The sequence below is a fragment of the Schistocerca piceifrons genome, chromosome X (genome assembly GCF_021461385.2).
Source record: "Schistocerca piceifrons isolate TAMUIC-IGC-003096 chromosome X, iqSchPice1.1, whole genome shotgun sequence".
NCBI lineage: Eukaryota > Metazoa > Arthropoda > Insecta > Orthoptera > Acrididae > Schistocerca > Schistocerca piceifrons.
The window spans coordinates 354213611-354232871 of NC_060149.1; the positions used below are offsets into that span (position 1 = coordinate 354213611).

The following is a 19261-nucleotide window of genomic DNA, read 5'->3' on the forward strand; positions in this document are numbered from 1 at the left end:
ATTTCTATTTGTTGATGACACTAGCTTGATAGTAAAGGATGTTGTGTGCAACATTGGCTTGGTGTCAAATAGTGCAGTTAATGACATAAGCTCTTGGCTTGTAGAAAATAAACTAACGCTAAATCTACATCTACATCCATACTCCGCAAGCCACCTGATGGTGTGTGGTGGAGGGTACTTTGAATACCTCTATCGGTTCTCCCTTCTATTCCAGTCTTGTATTGTTCGTGGAAAGAAAGATTGTCGGTCTGTCTCTGTACGGGCTCTAATCTCTCTGATTTTATCCTCATGATCTCTTCACGAGATATACGTAGGAGGGAGCAATATACTGCTTGACTCTTTGGTGAAGGTATGGTCTCGAAACTTCAACAAAAGCCCATACCGAGCTACTGAGCGTCTCTCCTGCAAAGTCTTCCACTGGAGTTTATCTATCATCTCCGTAACGCTCTCACGATTACCAAACGATCCCGCAACGAAGCGCGCTGCTCTCCTTTGGATCTTCTCTATCTCTTCCATCAACCCTATCTGGTACGGATCCCACACTGTGAGCAATATTCAAGTAGTGGTCAAACAAGTGTACTGTAACCTACTTCCTTTGTTTTTGGATTGCATTTTCTTAGGATTTTTCCAATGAATCGGAGTCCGGTATCTGCTTTACCGACGATCAACTTTATATGATCATTCCATTTTAAATCACTCCTAATGCCTACTCCCAGATAATTTATGGAATTAACTGCTTGCAGTTGCTGACCTGCTATATTGTAGCTAAATGATAAAGGATCTTTCTTTCTTTGTGTTCTCAGCACATTACATTTGTCTACATTGAGATTCAATTGCCATTCCCTGCACCATGCTTCAATTCGTTGCAGATCCTCCTGCATTTCAGTGCAATTTTCCATTGTTACAACCTCTCGATATACTACAGCATCATCCGAAAAAAGCCTCAGTGAACTTCCGATGTTATCCACAAGGTCATTTATGTATATTGTGAATAGCAAGGGTAATCAATGTAAGACTCAGTTTTTACAGTTTCTAACACACAATTCAACATAACCTGACGCTTAATTTCACAGAAAGGGCATATGATTAGTGAAACTGAACAGTTCAAATTTCTAGGTGTTCAGATAGATAGTAAACTGTCGTATAAAGCCCACATTCAGGACCTTGTTCAAAGACTTAATGGTGCCATTTTTACTATTTGAACAGTATCTAAAATGAGTGATCGTTTGATACCAAAATTAATCTACTTTTCTTATTTTCATTTGCTTATGTCATATGGTATTATATTTTGGGGTAACTTTTCCCATTCTAAAAGGATATCTTTGGCTCAGAAACGGGCAGTTCGGGCAATAAGTGGTGTAAGTTCACAAACCTCTTGTCAACCCCTGTTCACGAGCCTGGGTATTTTGACATTGGCCTCTCTCTCTCTCTCTCTCTCTCTCTCTCTCTATATATATATATATATATATATATATATATATATATATAGAGAGAGAGAGAGAGAGAGAGAGAGAGAGAGAGAGAGAGAGAGGGGCCAATGTCAAAATACCCAGGCTCGTGAACAGGGGTTGACAAGAGGTTTGTGAACTTATATATATATATATATATATATATATATATATATAGAGAGAGAGAGGGGCCAATGTCAAAATACCCAGGCTCGTGAACAGGGGTTGACAAGAGGTTTGTGAACTTACACCACTTATATATATTCCTTACTGTCATTTCTTGATAAGCAGCTTTCACTTTCACTCAGTTAATACTTGTCAGAAATCAAACCTGCATTTGGATCGGACTTCTTTAACTCTTGTGCAGAAAGGTGTGCAGTATACTGCTGCGTCCATTTTCAATAAGCTACCACTAGAATTCAAAAATCTTAGCAGTAATCCATACGCTTTCAAATCAAAACTGAAGAGTTTCCTCATGGGTCACATTTATTCTGTCGAGGAGTTCCTTGAAAAATTAAGCTCATTCTTGTCATATTGTTGATTGCATTTATTTAAACTTATGGCTTGACTTTTTTGGGTTCATAAACATTTTATTTTATCTGTAATTACTTTTAAGTCATAATTTCATGTACTGATACGTTCCATGACTATGGAGATTTACTCCTCAATTTGGTCCTGCGGAACTTGACGTGTAAATAAATAAAATAAATAAATAAAAAGTAAACAGTGAATGAAAGTGAAAAACATCCATTGTATTATCTAAAAGTAAACAGTTCAGGTAGTGTAACATAAGAAAATGTTAATTACAGTTCAGTTCATATTTCATCCCGAGAACAACATATTTTATGCAGCCTTCTTCTGCGGTTAATTATATCCAAACCCGATGAATTTGCACACTGTATAATGATGCTTGTGTTATTAATGAATGTGAAAGCTTGTAACAAACAATTGAAGATCACCATTTATGTACACTGCATAGAGTAAGCAGTCAATTGAAATACTGAGGGATGACACACATAGTACACTCCACATGTCTGAGTGTAGCTTAAATGCCTGTGATTGATTTGTTCTCTTCTTCATACTACCTTGTAGGACTATCTGTATTACATTACTGCCACAATATATGAACTACCTTAACAATGATCTGTTAGTGATGAGGGTAGAGGTAAGGCATATGAGTTTTGTGGTTTGCAAAAGTCCTGAATTCAAAACATACCTTCATTGCCGTAAATATGGTGCTGAAATGAATTGGTATTCCTCTGGAGGATACAGCAGTGTCTGTACTTGGGCAAAAACCCCTGGTAAATAAGGAGGCTAGCATGTAATGGCCTTGAATATATTCTTAACAGATTTATTTATTTCTTGTTCCAGTGATCCTTGTTGTGACAGTATCACAGGATATGGAACAAACAAAGAGCTGACTTACAGAGAGTGGGAGGAGGATCCCATATGCAAGGGGCTGTGCTGAAAGGCAAAGTCAGCTTTTCCTTTTGGAATTTGAATAAATGCTCTCAGTCCCTTGTATTTATCTTAAATACCTATCATATTGACCTTCCTGAGTGACATGGTTAATCTTTCCAAAATTCCTGTTGTGTGGGTATTTGTGTATAATGGTTCCCAGAGGAGACGTTCTGTAACTTCTCTGTCTGTCGAATTGGTAGCCATTTCATCTGACATTTCTACATCTACTACTTCTGCATATTTAATACCTTCTCTGCAGGCCTTAACCATGGTTTGCACCCTTGTCTCAACTTGTATGTGTACAGGATAACAAGTTGTCAAATAAGTATTAAATTTCCTTAAGCATGACTCTGGCCATCACTGTGTAATTACTTTCTTGAAACTGTTGCTACAGTTTACTGACTCTGTTTTCCCACTGTAGGATCACCTTGCTGCTTCCTTGGTAAGCACTGAACATTTTACAGTGATTGTACCCTGTAGTTATATTACTGTAATTTACCATAAGAATGTCTCTCATGTCCTGCCAGTTGGAGGATTGGCTTCTTGTATGTACACTACTGGCCATTAAAATTGCTACACCACGAAGATGACGTGCTACAGACGCGAAATTTAACCGACAGGAAGAAGATGCTGTGATATGCAAATGATTAGCTTTTCAGAGCATTCACACAAGGTTGGCGCCGGTGGCGACACCTACAATGTACTGACATGAGGAAAGTTTCCAACCAATTTCTCACACAAAAACAGCAGTTGACTGGTGTTGCCTGGTGAAACGTTGTTGTGATGCCTCGTGTAAGGAGGAGAAGTGTGTACCATCACGTTTCTGATTTTGATAAAGGTCGGATTGTAGCCTATCGCAATTGCCGTTTATCTTATCGCAACATTGCTGCTCGCGTTGGTCGAGATCCAATGACTGTTAGCAGAATATGGAATCGGTGGGTTCAGGAGGGTAGTACGGAACGCCGTGCTGGATCCCATCTGTCTCGTATCACTAGCAGTCAAGATGACAGGCATCTTATCCGCATGGCTATAACGGATCGTGCAGCCACGACTCGATCCCCCGAGTCAGCAGATAGGGACGTTTGCAAGACAACAACCACCTGCACGAACAGTTCAACGACATTTTCAGCAGCATGGACTATCAGCTCAGAGATCATGTCTGCGGTTACCCTTGACGCTGCATCACAGACAGGAGCGCCTGCGATGGTGTATTCAACGACGAATCTGGGTGCACGAATGGCAAAACATCATTTTTTCAGATGAATCCAGGTTCTGTTTACAGCATCATGATGGTCTCATCCGTGTTTGGTGACATCGTGGCGACTGCACATTGGAAGCGTGTATTTGTCATCGCCATACTGACGTATCACCTGGCGTGATGGTATGGGGTGCCATTGGTTACACGTCTCGGTCACCTCTTGTTCGCATTGACGGCGTTTCGAACAGTGGATATTACATTTCAGATGTGTTACGACCCGTGGCTCTACCCTTCATTCGATCTCTGCGAAACCCTACATTTCAGCAGGATAATGCACTACCACATGTTGCAGGTCTTGTATGGGCCTTTCTGGATACAGAAAATGTTCGAATGCTGCCCTGGCCAGCACATTGTCCAGATCTCTCACGAATTGAAAACGTCTGGTCAATGGTGGCCAAGCAACTGGCTCTTCACAATACGCCAGTCACTACTCTTGATGAACTGTGGTATTGTGTTGAAGCTGCATGGGTAGCTGTACCTGTACATGCCATCCAAGCTCTGTTTGAGTCAATGCCCAGGCATATCAAGGCCGTTATGACGGCCAGAGGTGGTTGTTCTGGGTACTGATTTCTCAGGATCTATGCACCCAAATTGTGTGAAAATGTAATCACATGTCATTTCTAGTATAATATATTTGTCCAATGAATAGCCGTTTATCATCTGCATTTCTTCTTGGTGTAGCAATTTTAATGGCCAGTAGTGTAATTTGTTTCTGGCTGGCTACTCGCCGTGATTCTTTGTGAACTCTTTTTGAGAAAAATAGCATTTGACTTACCATTCAGGTTGAGGGTATATATAGTTCAGTTCATGGGTTGCTTCCATGTTAAATGGGGGCAAAGTATGTGTTACAAGGAGCTGAAATTGGGAAGGGAACTGCCTAATTCCAATGTTCCCCCAGTGTTGGAAATACAAGATAAAGTTGCAGAAAATAATTTTTTTTCAATTTTTTTAATCATTAGTAGTTTTATTATAGACTAAATGAAAGGACCTATTAGTGTTGTGCCTCACTTCAAATTTATCCCCATTTACAAACAACATATGTTTATAGGAATCTCTAGAAGCCAGTTTTTGAACATCTATTGTAGCATGTCAGTGTCTCTTGAAATCCTCAAAATTTTTGATATCTCATTTCATACCCTTAGGGACTTAATTTTAAAACTTTTATTGCCGACTATGCCTTTAACTGCTGCCACATTTTCTAAATCAAATGCTCCATCCTTGTAAAACCTAGGCACCTGTGGCAAATATATCTTCCCCAGCATCAAATTCCACAACACTTATACCAACAACCTCTCCCAGTCTTTTCTCTTCTGCAACTACTTCATAGATCTTTATCACAAAAAAATCTCCCAGGCATTATCCTCCTCTCACCCCCAAAGAATATAGCTCCCGCTTCCAAAAACCACAGAAGTTACTGCCTTTTCATCCTGTGCCACTCATGTTTCGAATGCCTCAATATATTACTCAACCACGGCTGTGGCTTTCTCTGATCTAGCCCTGAAATGAGCTCATCTCTCCCCGATATGCTCCTCACACCACCATCTGTCACCTTCCATCACTCTCCTAACCTCCATAACATTCTTGTCAAAACATATGACATTCTTAGACCAGTATTCTTACCCCTCTAATTATGCCCACTTTAAAATGTGACCCAAGAACCCAACCACAACCACTTACTCCACTGGTAAATCCTACTACATTAAAGGTAGAGCTACTTGTGAAACCACTTTTGTTGTTTTAACAACTAAAATGTGCTGACTGTACCACATTGTATGTAGGAATGACCACTATCAAACTGGCTAACAGCATGAATTAACACACGAGAACTGTACCGTTAGGGAACACGTAGTATTCAGTATCTGAGCATAGTCTACAATGTGACTGTATGATATCAGAATGCCACATAAAGCACACTGGTCATTTGGATGCACTGACTTAGTTGCCATTAATCCCAGAAATGGAATCTTGCTCTCGAACATGCCCAACTACCTTCCTGGACAACCTCTGTTGACAATTTCCTCCATTTGTTACCAGTAGTTGAATTTCATTATTTACTCATTTTCTTTTTAAATCCACATCTTTTTTTCCCCACTCTGTGTACTGATTTGCCTCCCCGTCTCTCTGTCAGCTTTCCTCAATGCTTCATTTATTCCAATTTTCATTCCCTTTTATTAGATGTATAATTCTCACTCTGTACCTTTTTTGCTTCTCATAATTGATGTTGGCATAGAACTTAGCTTTGAAACACATGTGTGCGTACACGTACACACACACACACACACACACACACACACACACACATATACACACAATTCATTCTCTCCCTCTATCTCTCTCTCTGAGGCATTCCTCTTCACTTTCATTTCCTCTTGTCCTCACAATATGTAGGTCCCTCTCCACCTTTGGCCTGACTACTGAGCCTCTTCTTTTCAACCTTCCACAACCAGTCCCTTTTCATCCCCGAGGAAGGAACATAAAATAATTAAAAACTTGCAATATTTTTTGTGCTTTTAAGTGTTTCTGTGCAGAGTATATGAGATTTACCTCCTCTAGTTAAGTACTGGCCAACCCCTTGTCACCATGTAATCTAACAGTTTTCTTATGCTGTACCTGACATTCTGGCAACTGGCACTACTGTTTTCACAATCATTAGAGAAAATAAACGCAAAAGCTTATACGTATTATGTTAATTAAAACAAAAAACTGGTGATACTTCTACACAAAGAACTAGCTGTTATTTGAAAATCAGCCAATGAATGAGCTCATGAGTCACAACAAGTGTTGTGTCTCACACCAAATCTCCTACCAACTTCTGAATATTTTTCCTCTGCGGTATAGAGAGTTGATGCAGGTTCTAGTCAAAATGGATGCGTGTTGTGTTCAGATATTTCCATAAAATGTAGACAATATGTTTAAATACTACATAAAGAGTGTCAGTCATCTAAAAGTTCATCCATGTCAACATCTGCATCTGTACACCAAAAGCCTCTTCATGGTGTGATAGGTGGTACTTGGTATACCACTATCATTGCCCCATCTTTCCCTTTACATTCATGAAAGATGTGCAGGAAGAACAAATGTCACTAAATCTTATTAAGAGCTCTAATTTCTCTGAATCATTACATGAAACGCTTATTCCTGAACTTTGGAATTTTAATAGTAAACTTCTCCATGAAGCAAAATACCTGTACTGCAATGTCTGCAACTTGAATTGAATAGGCAACTATGTGAAATTTTCATGCCTACTAAACAAACTTGGGGCAATATTTGCTGCTCTTCTGTGGATCTTGTCTATCTCCTCTTTCAATCTGTCCTGATTGACACCCCAGGCTGTTAAGAAATACTCAAGAATCAATTGAATGGGGTTTTTGTTCAGTTACCTCCTTCGTGAGAATACATTTCCTACATATTCCAGTGAGTCTCAGTCTGGCTTCTATCTTTCATATAACTAATTTAATATGGTCATTCTACTTTAAATCACACTGGGATGAATACTCTTGGATATTTAACAGCTGTGACTATTTCCAGTAAATGATTGCCAATCTACCAATTATAATTTGTTTGTGTTAGCTATGTGTTGATAACACAGTTTACTCTTATTTTCTTATTTGCTTTTTTCTTATCTGCTCTTATATATATTGTTAAACATTTTCAAAGGAAAATTACCAAGGTACAACAAAGATATGGACTGAATTTTCGATTATACTAAAAAATATGGGAATGTGAGGATGGACTGTTGACTGTTGTTTACCTTGATGAAATCATCTTGTGTTATCAACCATATACAGAGTCATCTTGGATTGACAAGGAAGCCTATATTCTCGTATAACAATATATATTGTTGGCATCTGAACAAAACTTTCTGCTTCATGCACAAACTGTGAGATGATTTGCAGGTCATATGTTCCCAGTATATATTTGTCCTAATTTTGTTACTGTGAATAAACTACAAGTAAAATAATAAATAAAGTTAATTTAATTATTTAGTAATGCCTCCAGTAGTCATTTTGTCATCTTTGCTGTGGCAGTCATCATTTTAAATAGAAAATCAAGAATTTTCATTTCTGTTCATTTTTTGGAATGTTCATAATTGACAATATGTTGAAAAGTTTTGCAACCTCGTTGTCAAGGAGCTCCACAATGAACTAAACTGGGAACTGAGGGGAGACTCCACTTGACTAATTGTTGCACTGTGTTGATAACACTCCATTGACTGTAGTCACCTGTGCGTTTGTACTGCATGCATAAATGTGGATACTATTGTGTGTAAAGATAGTAAATTAATTATGTTGTAGACAAGAAAAATTGAGAATTCTAATAGGAAATGAACTGGCATAGAATTTAGATTGAAACTGAGACCTAATGTTTCACAATGTACACCATTAATGAGAATTCCAGTATAAAAATAGTTTTAAAATTATGCAAAGCTATAATGAGTGAAACAGAACCACATTCAGTTAAAATTAAATAAAAAATAAAATAACTGAAGAAACTTAAATGGAGGAATGAGATACATTTACAATGTTAATTCAAACTCTGCAGCTTTACTAGTTCATTACTTATGGTTTTTGTACTCCATGCTCCATCACAACTTTGGATTGGCACCATGTAAGCATTCTATGCCCACTCATTGCACAATTTGATATAGATTGAAATTTCCATTTACATCATAAGATGTAGTAAACACAAGCAACCCCCTTCCCCTGTAACATAACTCATAAACACCACCATCCTCAAAGATAAATAAATAAATTTGGAGATCTATTCACACACATCATGGACTTTAATAAAGAAGCAACGTAGAGATCAAATTTTATCAGCAAAAAAGGACTGGAAGGCCCAATAATATACTTTTACCTGCGAATATGTAATAAATTCAGTCACATTACAAACATGTATTTGGGGACTGTTGAAAGAATCTACGAGAAGTAGACATGGAGTTTAGGATATTCACCTAAAAAATGTGAAATGAAATAAAAGAGGTTAAGTAATTAATACTTTGTGTGTTTGCAGTTAGCTATATTAGCATTGAAATCCCCACACCACTTCTTAGTTTTCTGATCTAGTTGTCTGTAAAGACTTAGCATTGTTTTAGTTTTATTGCTTGCATCTTCTTAAAGTGTCATCACCCTTATCTCAATGTAGTTTCCCTTTAAAATGTTTTATTACTGCTTGCAGTTCTCTAGCTCTCATCTATATTAGCCCAAGTTTTGTCATAAAATGTGTATGTAGCACGTGCTGATGAGTTATTATGTGAAATATGGAAAAAAAAAAAAAAAAAAAAAAAACTTCGGCAATTTTTTCTAGTAGTATCAGTTGTGGTCTGAAAAAAAAAAAAAAAAAAAAAAAAAAAGAGACTGACTGTTGACTTACATATTGTAGATCGCAACATTAAGTTGTGCCCATTTCCCACCATTATCTGGATCCAAAGTGCCTGATTTATGCTACCATATTACTTTTTATCTTATATTGTTGTCCATAATATTTTTGATATGGTGTATTGTCCACGGATTGTTAAAGGACCATTTTGTGGTGGTGAACTTTATGTGTTTGTCAACTCAGGTATGTGACGATCACATATTTGAATATGACTTGTTCTGTGTATACTGTCTAAGAAGAAGTGGTGTATTAGCTATATAATGTAGTTTTTATTTCCTTTTCAGGTGGAGGAGAGTTTGGTGATGTGTGCCGTGGGAAGCTTAAATTATCACCAGATGGCCGGCAGGAAATAGATGTGGCAATAAAAACATTGAAACCTGGAAGCTCAGACAAGGCACGAAATGACTTCCTGACGGAAGCTAGCATTATGGGACAGTTCGAACACCCAAATGTTATATTCTTGCAGGGTGTTGTCACAAAGTCCAACCCTGTTATGATTATAACTGAATATATGGAAAATGGGTCTTTAGATACCTTTCTCAGGGTTAGTAGATCAGTATCATCTCTTAATTACTCAATTAACTATACAATTAATGCACATAATTACTTTTGCAAGGCAGATACCACAATTAATGTAGGTTGCTATGATATTCTCCTAAGTCAACTCAGGTAAACGTCTGGGAAAAACTGAAAGATGTATTTCATGCAGAATATACAGGGTGGACAGAAACAGTCTGAAAATCTTGCAAGGATGTTGAAGGGACCTTTGCATTTCATGGACAAGTGCTCTACCAAGTGCCTGCAATAGGCAAGGTCCTGAGTTCAAATCTCAGTCTGGCACACAGTTTTAATCTGCCAGGAAGTTTCATATCAGTTCACGCTCCACTGCAGAGTGAAAATCTCATTCTGGAAGCATCCCCCAGGCTGCAGCAGAGTCATGTCTCCACAATATCCTTTTCTCCAGCAGTACTAGTTCTGCAAGTTTTGCAGGAGAGCTTCTGTGAAGTTTGGAAGGTAGGGGACGAGGTACTGGTGGAAGCAAAGCTGTGGGGAAGGGTCGTGAGTCATGCTTGGATAGCTCTGTTGGTAGAACACTTGCCTGCGAAAGGCAGTGGTCCTGAGTTCGAGTCTTGGTCCGGCACACAGTTTTAATCTGCCAGGAACGTTCATATCAGTGCACACTCCACTGCAGAGTGAAAATCTCATTCTGGAAACATTTCCCAGGCTGTGGAAAAGCCATGTCTCCACAATATCCTTTCTTCCAGGAGTGCTAGTTCTGGAAGTTTCGCAGGAGAGCTTCTGTGAAGTTTGGAAAGTAGAAGCTGAGGTAGTGGCAGAAGTAAAGCTGTAGGGATGGGTTGTGAATTGTGCTTGGGTAGCTCGGTTGGTAGAGCACTTGCCTGCAAAATGCAAAGGTCCTGAGTTCGAGTCTCAGTCTAGCACACAGTTTTAATCTGCCAGGAAGTTTCATTTCAGTACTGTGTTGGAAATGCCATCAATACCATGCAAACTTTTACTTTTGAGTAAATTTATTATTTTCGTAATTTCAGTGGGAGAGGTTGGTTGAATTTCAATTCTATCAAATTGCATAGGTATGGCCCCTCCCATATACTGCCTTGCATTTTCTAATGAATAGCTGGATTCTATTTTCTCTAAAACACTTAAAAAAATTGTTAAAAATATTTTCTACTTCTGACTTTTTGTTAACAAACTTTTCATTGAGTTTGATAGAAATACATTCTTCCTGTGCTCTCGGTTGCCCTGTTTCCCAAAATGTTTTAATTTTGTTATCAGAGGTGTTGATCTCAAACATAGTGCACATATTTCTAGACTTTTTACTAACTTTTCTTAATGCAGTGTAGTAGTTTTTATAATGTTTGACTGTTTCTGGATCATTACTTCTTGTAGCTATAAGATAGATTTCCATGCTCGGCTTACAAGATATTTTTATCCCTTTTGTAAGCCATGACTTTTTTGATGGTTTCTTACAATTATGTTTCACTTTTTTCTTGGAGAAACTGTTTCCAAATATACTCACAAAGGTATCATGAAATAGGTTAAATTTGAAATCAGCATCAGGTTCCCTATTCACCTCATCTCAGTCTAACTGTTGCAAACTGTCCCTAAAATTTGCAATTGTTTAATCATTAATTGAATGCATTAGTTTGGAGTACTGTTTTGTATTAGTGTATGGGCCTATATCAAATACTGTAATTAGCTGTGAATCATGATCAGACAGACCATTCCTAACAGAAAAAGTTTTTATTTGATTAAATTTATCTTGGTCTATAAAAACATTATCGATCAGTTTGTTGCTTTCCTGTACCACCTGAGTAGGAAAATCAGTCACTGATATCAAATTGAAAGAACCAGTAATACTTCAAGGTCAAGTTTTCTATCGGATTCTTTCAGAAAATCTACATTGAAATCCCTACAAACAATAATTTGCTGCCCTCTGTCTGACAGATTTCACAACAAAGGATTTTTCAAAAATACCTTAAAATTTCACAATGGGGCCTGTACACAGCTACAATTATAAAAGTACCATTATTTAGTTTATGCTCACATGCATATGCTTCTATGTGTTGCTCTACACAACATTTTTTAGTTTCTAAATTTCTCACATTATGATAAATTTCAACATATATGGCAACTGCTCCTCTCTCCATAGTGTGTCTACTTATAAGTGCTGAAAGCTTATATCCACCTATATTTACCTTTTCCATATCTGTGACTATATGATGTTCAGACAGGTGTAGTACATCTATTCTACCCTCAGCTTCTAAATCTTCTAAACACAAAGAAGCTCATCTAGTTTGTTTTTTAATCCCTTGATATTGTGATGCAGTATACTAATATTATTGTTCATTGTGCTTTTATGAGAATCTTGCAGTATTTTAACATCTGTAGTGCCTGCCTGTCTGAGCTTCTTATTAAGCTTAATTTCATGCAATGTTGAATCACTAGACACTGATTTTAGTATAAAGAAGAGGTACACACATGAGTTTCAGTGCTCCCCCCCCCCCCCCTCCCCTCCATCCCCTAAAGATTTTGCTATCATCCCAGCCAATTTACCCATCCCTTTCGTATTGAGATGCAGGCCATGCCTTGTGAAGTCCAAGCTGTAATTAAATATACTTTTTGATGAGTAATGATTATCTTAATATGGTAGTGTTCTAAGCAGAGTGTGATAATAAGAGGTACATATCGAGTTTATCACATCACCTGGAACTTCTCATCTGATGTTATATTTCTGAAATAATTCAAAGATCATGTGCCCTGCAAACATAACATTTTATCTCTGTATCCATCAAAGTTTAATTTACATCATCATATCCCTATGTTTTTGCTCCCAACATTACTCTCCCATTTTACTACTCAACCCAGTCTCCCCCCCCCCCCCCCCCCCCCACTTCCCCACAACCCTGTGTGTGATCTATGTCATCTGGCAATTAATTCCTCCTGTCACTTAATCTCACAATTAATTGTTTTTTGCACAATCCCTGACATGGAAGAGTAGTGTGAATGATAAATAATGTAGTATTTTGAAAGGGGAACCAACTAAGTGTTTTAAAACCCATGCAGAAATATGCAATTTTTATGAATAACTTCTTTGTGTTATTTTGTAGCATTTCTACTTGTGCTTGTACATATTAAAAAATCTACAACATTTTAACGTATTGAAAATATGCACATCTCCTGGAACATTCCAACATTTGGAAGCTTGAGGAAGCATTCGTTGTGCTACTGTTGCCTGTTGTAATTCAGTGCATCTCACTGAAATGCAGTTTTTCCTGGGACACACACATATTTCACCATGGCCATTAGTAAAGTGTAAGCAATTTAAATTTATACCACTGAAAGGTGATGGTTCTGTCTACTTTGTGTTTGCTATAGCTGATTTTTTTAACAAAGATCCATACAGCATATGTATCCAAATACATGACTTTAGACTCCTTCCCTTATTTTTTAAGTAACTGTTTCCTCAAAGCTTCCATTGTCACCAAATATCTTCAAAACCACAACTGATGTTGACAATTTTTCAATTATTTATAGTCAGTAGAGTTTTCTCATAAACTTGTCTAAGTATATTATTTTGATTTCTTTTTCTGATCTACTTTCTTTCTATTAACTCTCAAAAACTAGTAGCATGATCTACTCTTCTGTTGTACATATTCATCCTAGAGTATGTGTCAATTTTTTTACTGCATTCATCCAATGGTAAACTTTTACACACTGATATGACTGTTTCCTTCATTGTTTGGTATTTGGCCTTTGTTACACTGTACAAGCTTCTGCTCATGCATAATTTTCCTACCCTGTACTTTAAAACATATTTTCTTGTTTCGCTTCTCTTGATAAATGTATTCTGCAGGAGATCTGTGTCCCCAATGTTTACATCAACACCAGGATCTGTATGTGAGTTATTACAGTCTACATTTTATTGTAAAGTGTAAGATTTACTTCAATTTCTCAGCATCTGCTACCTTCATGTGACATTGATGAAATTTCTTCACCATACAGATAATTACAAGGGGCATCTGATAAGTAAGTTAACACACAGCTTATCATGTTGAACTATTTTGACTGACATTGTAGAATGCTTCTGTTTTCTTTCTACATAATTACCATGTTTTTTCCAACCATTTTGGGTAACATGACACAAGTTTTTCCAAACCAGTCTTATACCAGGTTAGGTCCTGTATCTGTAACCAGCTGTTCACTGTTGATGTGACTTCCTCATAGGTATTGAAATGCTTGCTTTCAATATGACCTCTCTTCTGAGTTGGAGGAATATGAGAAAATAAGGGGGGGGGGGGGGGGGTCAAGATCTGGAGAACATTGAGGGTGTGGGAACACTTCTCAGTTAAATCTTCTGAAATCCACCTGGGGCAGTCAAGCTGTATGAGGTTGAACATTGTCATGAAGTAAGAGAATTTTATGAGACAAAAGTCCAGGATGTTTTTTTACCTTTTGTGTGGCACTTTCATCAGGTTTCTTCCACACTGTGTCCTGATGTTTTGTCTGATGACCTCACTGTTTGGTCCCCTCCCCTGAATCAACCAACCAACCTTTGTCGCAGGAGTCGAATGATGGACCCACATCTTATCAGCAGTGACAAGCCATTTGAAGAGCAGATCTCCCTCTCTGAGATACATTTCCAGAAACATTCTGGCCAAATTCATCCATTGTAGCTTGTAGACATCACTCAGCAAACACGGCACCCATCTTGCACAGACTTTGTGGTAGTGAAGATGGTCTGTCAAGATTTTTGCAATGGATGAGCATCCAGTTACAGCCCCTGGAGGTAGCTGTATTAGGATGTTATCAATGGTAACACAACAATCTTCCTCCACACTGTTGCGAATTACAATAATGGCATCACCCCATGTCACTCCAGTGGGCCTCTTTGTTCACGGTTTGTTATGCATACCTTCACATCCTTTCACAGACTGAACTCCTGATGGATATCAACAAGGGGTAGTTGTTTTTGCAGCAAAAAAAATGAATGACAGAGTGCAGCTCACAAGTGGACACACTTTGCAGGGGTAACTCCATGTTTACTTGCAGCATACTGGCAAAATACTGTAAGCCGGTGTGAACATTGTCAACAGATATCACTCAAACTCACCAGCTCAAGCCATGGGTACAGTTTACTTTGCAGAGAAATAAAATAGGGAAACTTACTTATTGGATGACCTTGTACTAAGGCCTGAAGCATCAAAATAATTATTGTTACTTTCTCTGTTTTTGGTGCCAGGTCATCATCAGAACTATTCCTCTCAGTCATCTCATAAGGTGTTAAAGCAAGTCTTAAAGAGAATGACGTGACTCAAGAATGCCTTCAGTTTCTTTAGGATCTACTCACAACATGACTACAAAATAAAAAGGGGCATATGCTGCAGCGCTTATGCTATTGCATTAAGAAGAAAGTAATTACACTGATATTATTAAAAGTCACATCAGCATCTTCCGATTACTCATCAGCTTCTTCATTCTTTGCAGACAATCCAGGATTTTTTATTTGTGGTGATAAAGTGATGTGATTAACGTATAGAAACAGTGTGTGTTGTATGCTTGTTATATCCAGTAAGCCTACCACTGCCAAAATTACACCTGGCCTGTGTAGGCTCTGTTCCTGGCCTTTTATGTTTGCCAGTTGTGTAGTGAAGCACAGGCCCAAAACAGTCAGTGGTACAGTCCTGTTGTACATTGTTTAGTCTCACAGTGAGATAATATTCACAGGGATATAGTATCTGAAGTCCAGGCAGAAGGGACATGATATACTATTCCCAACTCACTGTTCTTGCCTCCACAGAGAAAGAGGATCAAGTCACTAGTGATAGGACATAGCTCGCTATACCCTGCACAGTGTATGACTTCTTAACATAACCCAAGTGTCATAGTTGCATATCTCATGATAGATTGGGGGCTACATGTCTCTAACTTCCTGTAGCCCTTGTTTTACTCTATATATCTGTGCTGCTAACCCAATTTACTCCACAAACACAATATTAATAAGAATTAAGTAGGTTTCTCACTTGTGATGTATTCACTGTGTTGAATACTGGTGACAAGCTGAATTTGTGTGATATGTTGTGATTCAGATGCATTTCTTTGTGGGCCAATGTAATGATTCCCTCTGTAAAGAGACTAATAAAATGGAAAGGGCCAACCTAACATAAGAGTTTTCATTGTTTCCTTAAATCATTCTAGGCAAATGTCAACAGAGTCCCATACGTAAGAGTGTAGTAGATTTCTGAGTCAGTTTTTGTCACATCTCAGCAATCTTGCCATCAGTTGGACAAAGATACTACAAAACATGCAGCAAAGTAAAAAAGCAAAAGTAAATAGTGGAAAACCTCACGTGTCTGGAAAAAAATGAATGCTGCTTCTGTCTGCAAAGAGTGAGCACCAGATAGATAGATGGAATTCAGCTGCTGAGAATTGTTCAGTAGCTTTTGAAACATGATCTTCATTTTCATTTCAGAAGGATGAGATTGTAATTGGTTGTAATGCAAACTAATGTTCCCATTTAGATTGTTAAAGGCCAAGCAGTAACCAGTACACCCACAAATGTCCTGTTGCACCATCTAACATATGATATGATTCAAAACATTGAAACCAGGAGAGGAAAGACAGAATCAATTAAGTTGATGATGACACCTAGTACCACCTCTGTCACAATGACAGTAACAATAACAACAACAATTTGAAGAACATATTATCCACTTTGAAACAAGGAAACTGAAAAAAGGCACATTACAAGTGTAGATTGGGAAGAGTGCAGGTACAGATGACATCATAGGTTCACACCAAGGATGATAATAGCTTCTGCACATTTAATAATTGACTCCAAAATGTAGTGAAAAACTTATCAGTTTATATCATTGTCTAACATTCAAGAAGCACTGTCCCATTGCATTGCATGAAGCATTGCCTTGCAGTATTATCAATTGAAAAGTCACAGTAAGTGCGTGGAAAGTGAATCCTATTGTTTCAGGAGTGTCAGATCTAGTATTATAAACAGATCGGCAGTTTAGTCAGACAAGTTGCCATGGGGAGAGGAAGCACTCCTGTCACCAAAGCTGTTCAGTTCATCTACATTTACACCTTTACTCCAAATGACACTATAAGCATGTGGCAGGGGTATGTTGTTCACCACTATCATTTACATCATTAAAGAAATAATAAATACTATTTATTCCTCTCAGTTTTTTAATTTATATATCCATTCATCTCTGTTCATCATACCACTATTCCCTGTTCCATTTGCAAATTGTGCTCAGGATGAATGATAGTCAGTAAGTCTTCATATGAGCTCAGATGTCTTTGACAATGCCATCATGGTTATCTTGCGAGACATAATATAGAAGGAAGTGTTATTTCTCTTGACTCTTCCTGGAACATGCACTCTTAGATTTTTATCAGTAAACCTTTTTGTGATGCACAACTGCCCTTGTAGTATCTGCTTGTGGAGGTGGGTGAGTATCTCAGTAACGAAAGATGCCATTCTTCTTTGGGTCCTCTTTATTCTCTCTATTAATTGTATCCTGTTAAGGGCCCCAGATGGATGAGCAATACTAAAAAGCAATTGAACAAATGTTTTGTGAGCTACCTCATTTGAGAGTAAATCACGTATGTTTAGAATTCTTCCAATGAATTTGTTTGGTCCATAGATTTTCTAGAGCTAGTTTTATGTGGTTACTCTGTACACACTCCTAGATTTTTAGAATTGAAACTAATTCCAGTGTTTGATTGCTAATGGTGTAATTAAACAATCATGGGTCCTTCTGCCTATTTATGTCTGCCAAGTAGTATTTTACATTTGTTGATGTTGAAAGTCAGCTGGCCACTATCTGCACCAAGAATTGATGTGCTGCAAATCTTTCTGCATTTAACTCAAATTTTATAATGTTGTGGCTTCCCAGTATGCAACAGCATCATCCACGAATTGCTTTCTGACCTTCCAACATCATTCGCCATGTTATTTATAAATAGTCTTATTTATAAATAGTCTTACAACTATCCCTTTTGGTATGCCCATAACTAGATTTACATATGGCAATTACTCCTTGTTAAAAAAGACATACTAAGTTATATTGACTAGTAGGGCCAGTTTGATCACATGGCTGGTCTAATGTCCTGTAAGCTCATTTTGTTGTTAACTAGATGGTGGTGGTGCAGAACTGTCTCAAACACATTCGTTGAGTTAAGGACCATAGTATTGACCAGGATATCACTGTCTACTACTTTTTAAATTTCATGGAAAAACAGGGCAAGTTGAGTTTCACAGTTTACAGAATCTGTGTTGTTTCCTATAGAGGTGGTCATAATAAAGTAATCATATAACTTTACAACAGACTGACATCAGTGACATAGGTCTATGGTATGTGCATGTCAGATGACCCTTTTTGAAAACATGAATGACTAGCAACTTCTTAGTATTGAGATGACTGTTTTGTTTCCCTAGAGAGGTACAAACTGTTGCTTAAAGGGGGAGCAACTTATTTCACATAGAGATATCCATCAGATCCAGTTGTCTTTCTTGTGTTTAATCATTTTTAGCCAATTGCCTTTCTTGTGTTTAATCATTTTAGTTGTTTTTTTTTCCATTCCACAGTTACCTATCTCAGTACCTGTCATTTCAACTTTTGTACAATGATTGAAAGGAAAGACTATTGTATGATTTTACTTGGCAAACCATTCTTGAAGATGGAAATCTAGGATTTTGGCCTTCTCTTTGTCGTGCTCTGTTTTTGTGGCTAGCATATTTTGTCACATTTATTGGTAAAATTTTAATTTAAGATCCATTAAACGCTTCAGATTTTGTGCTCTCTTTACACAATTTTTATGCTTCATTAAGGTTTTTCAGACTTTCTCTTTATTTAATTATGTCACCAGAAGATCTAAGATAAACTCTTCATGAGTTGGTTCTGTAACTAACTCTTCAAAGTAATTTTTGTGTAGGATCTTTAGTATAATATCATTTGAATCCCTGTTACTGTCATGTATTGTAATCATGTAAAACTTTGGGAAATTTAAATCTGGCCATGGTACCACAGCATGATCAGGAAATTTGCTTGCAACCTTCTTCAAGTTTCCCTTGAAGTGTTTTGTGACTAGAGCTCCTGAGACGATTGGTCTTTGAAAGCATCTGATTACCATGTCTGCTGTATGTTTGAAATTACCTTGATCCAAATCTCTTCACATC

At 37.6% G+C, this 19261-nt stretch overlaps 1 protein-coding gene across 3 annotated transcripts in view; it reads left to right on the plus strand.

The window, feature by feature from the left end:
- Positions 1-19261, plus strand: part of LOC124721199 (ephrin type-B receptor 1-B) — a 351145-nt gene that overhangs the window by 287564 nt on the left and 44320 nt on the right. For all 3 annotated transcript variants that reach the window (XM_047246044.1, XM_047246045.1, XM_047246046.1), the window contains one exon: positions 9831-10090. In XM_047246044.1, the coding sequence (XP_047102000.1) occupies positions 9831-10090 (260 nt within the window). The remainder of the gene's footprint in view (positions 1-9830; positions 10091-19261) is intronic.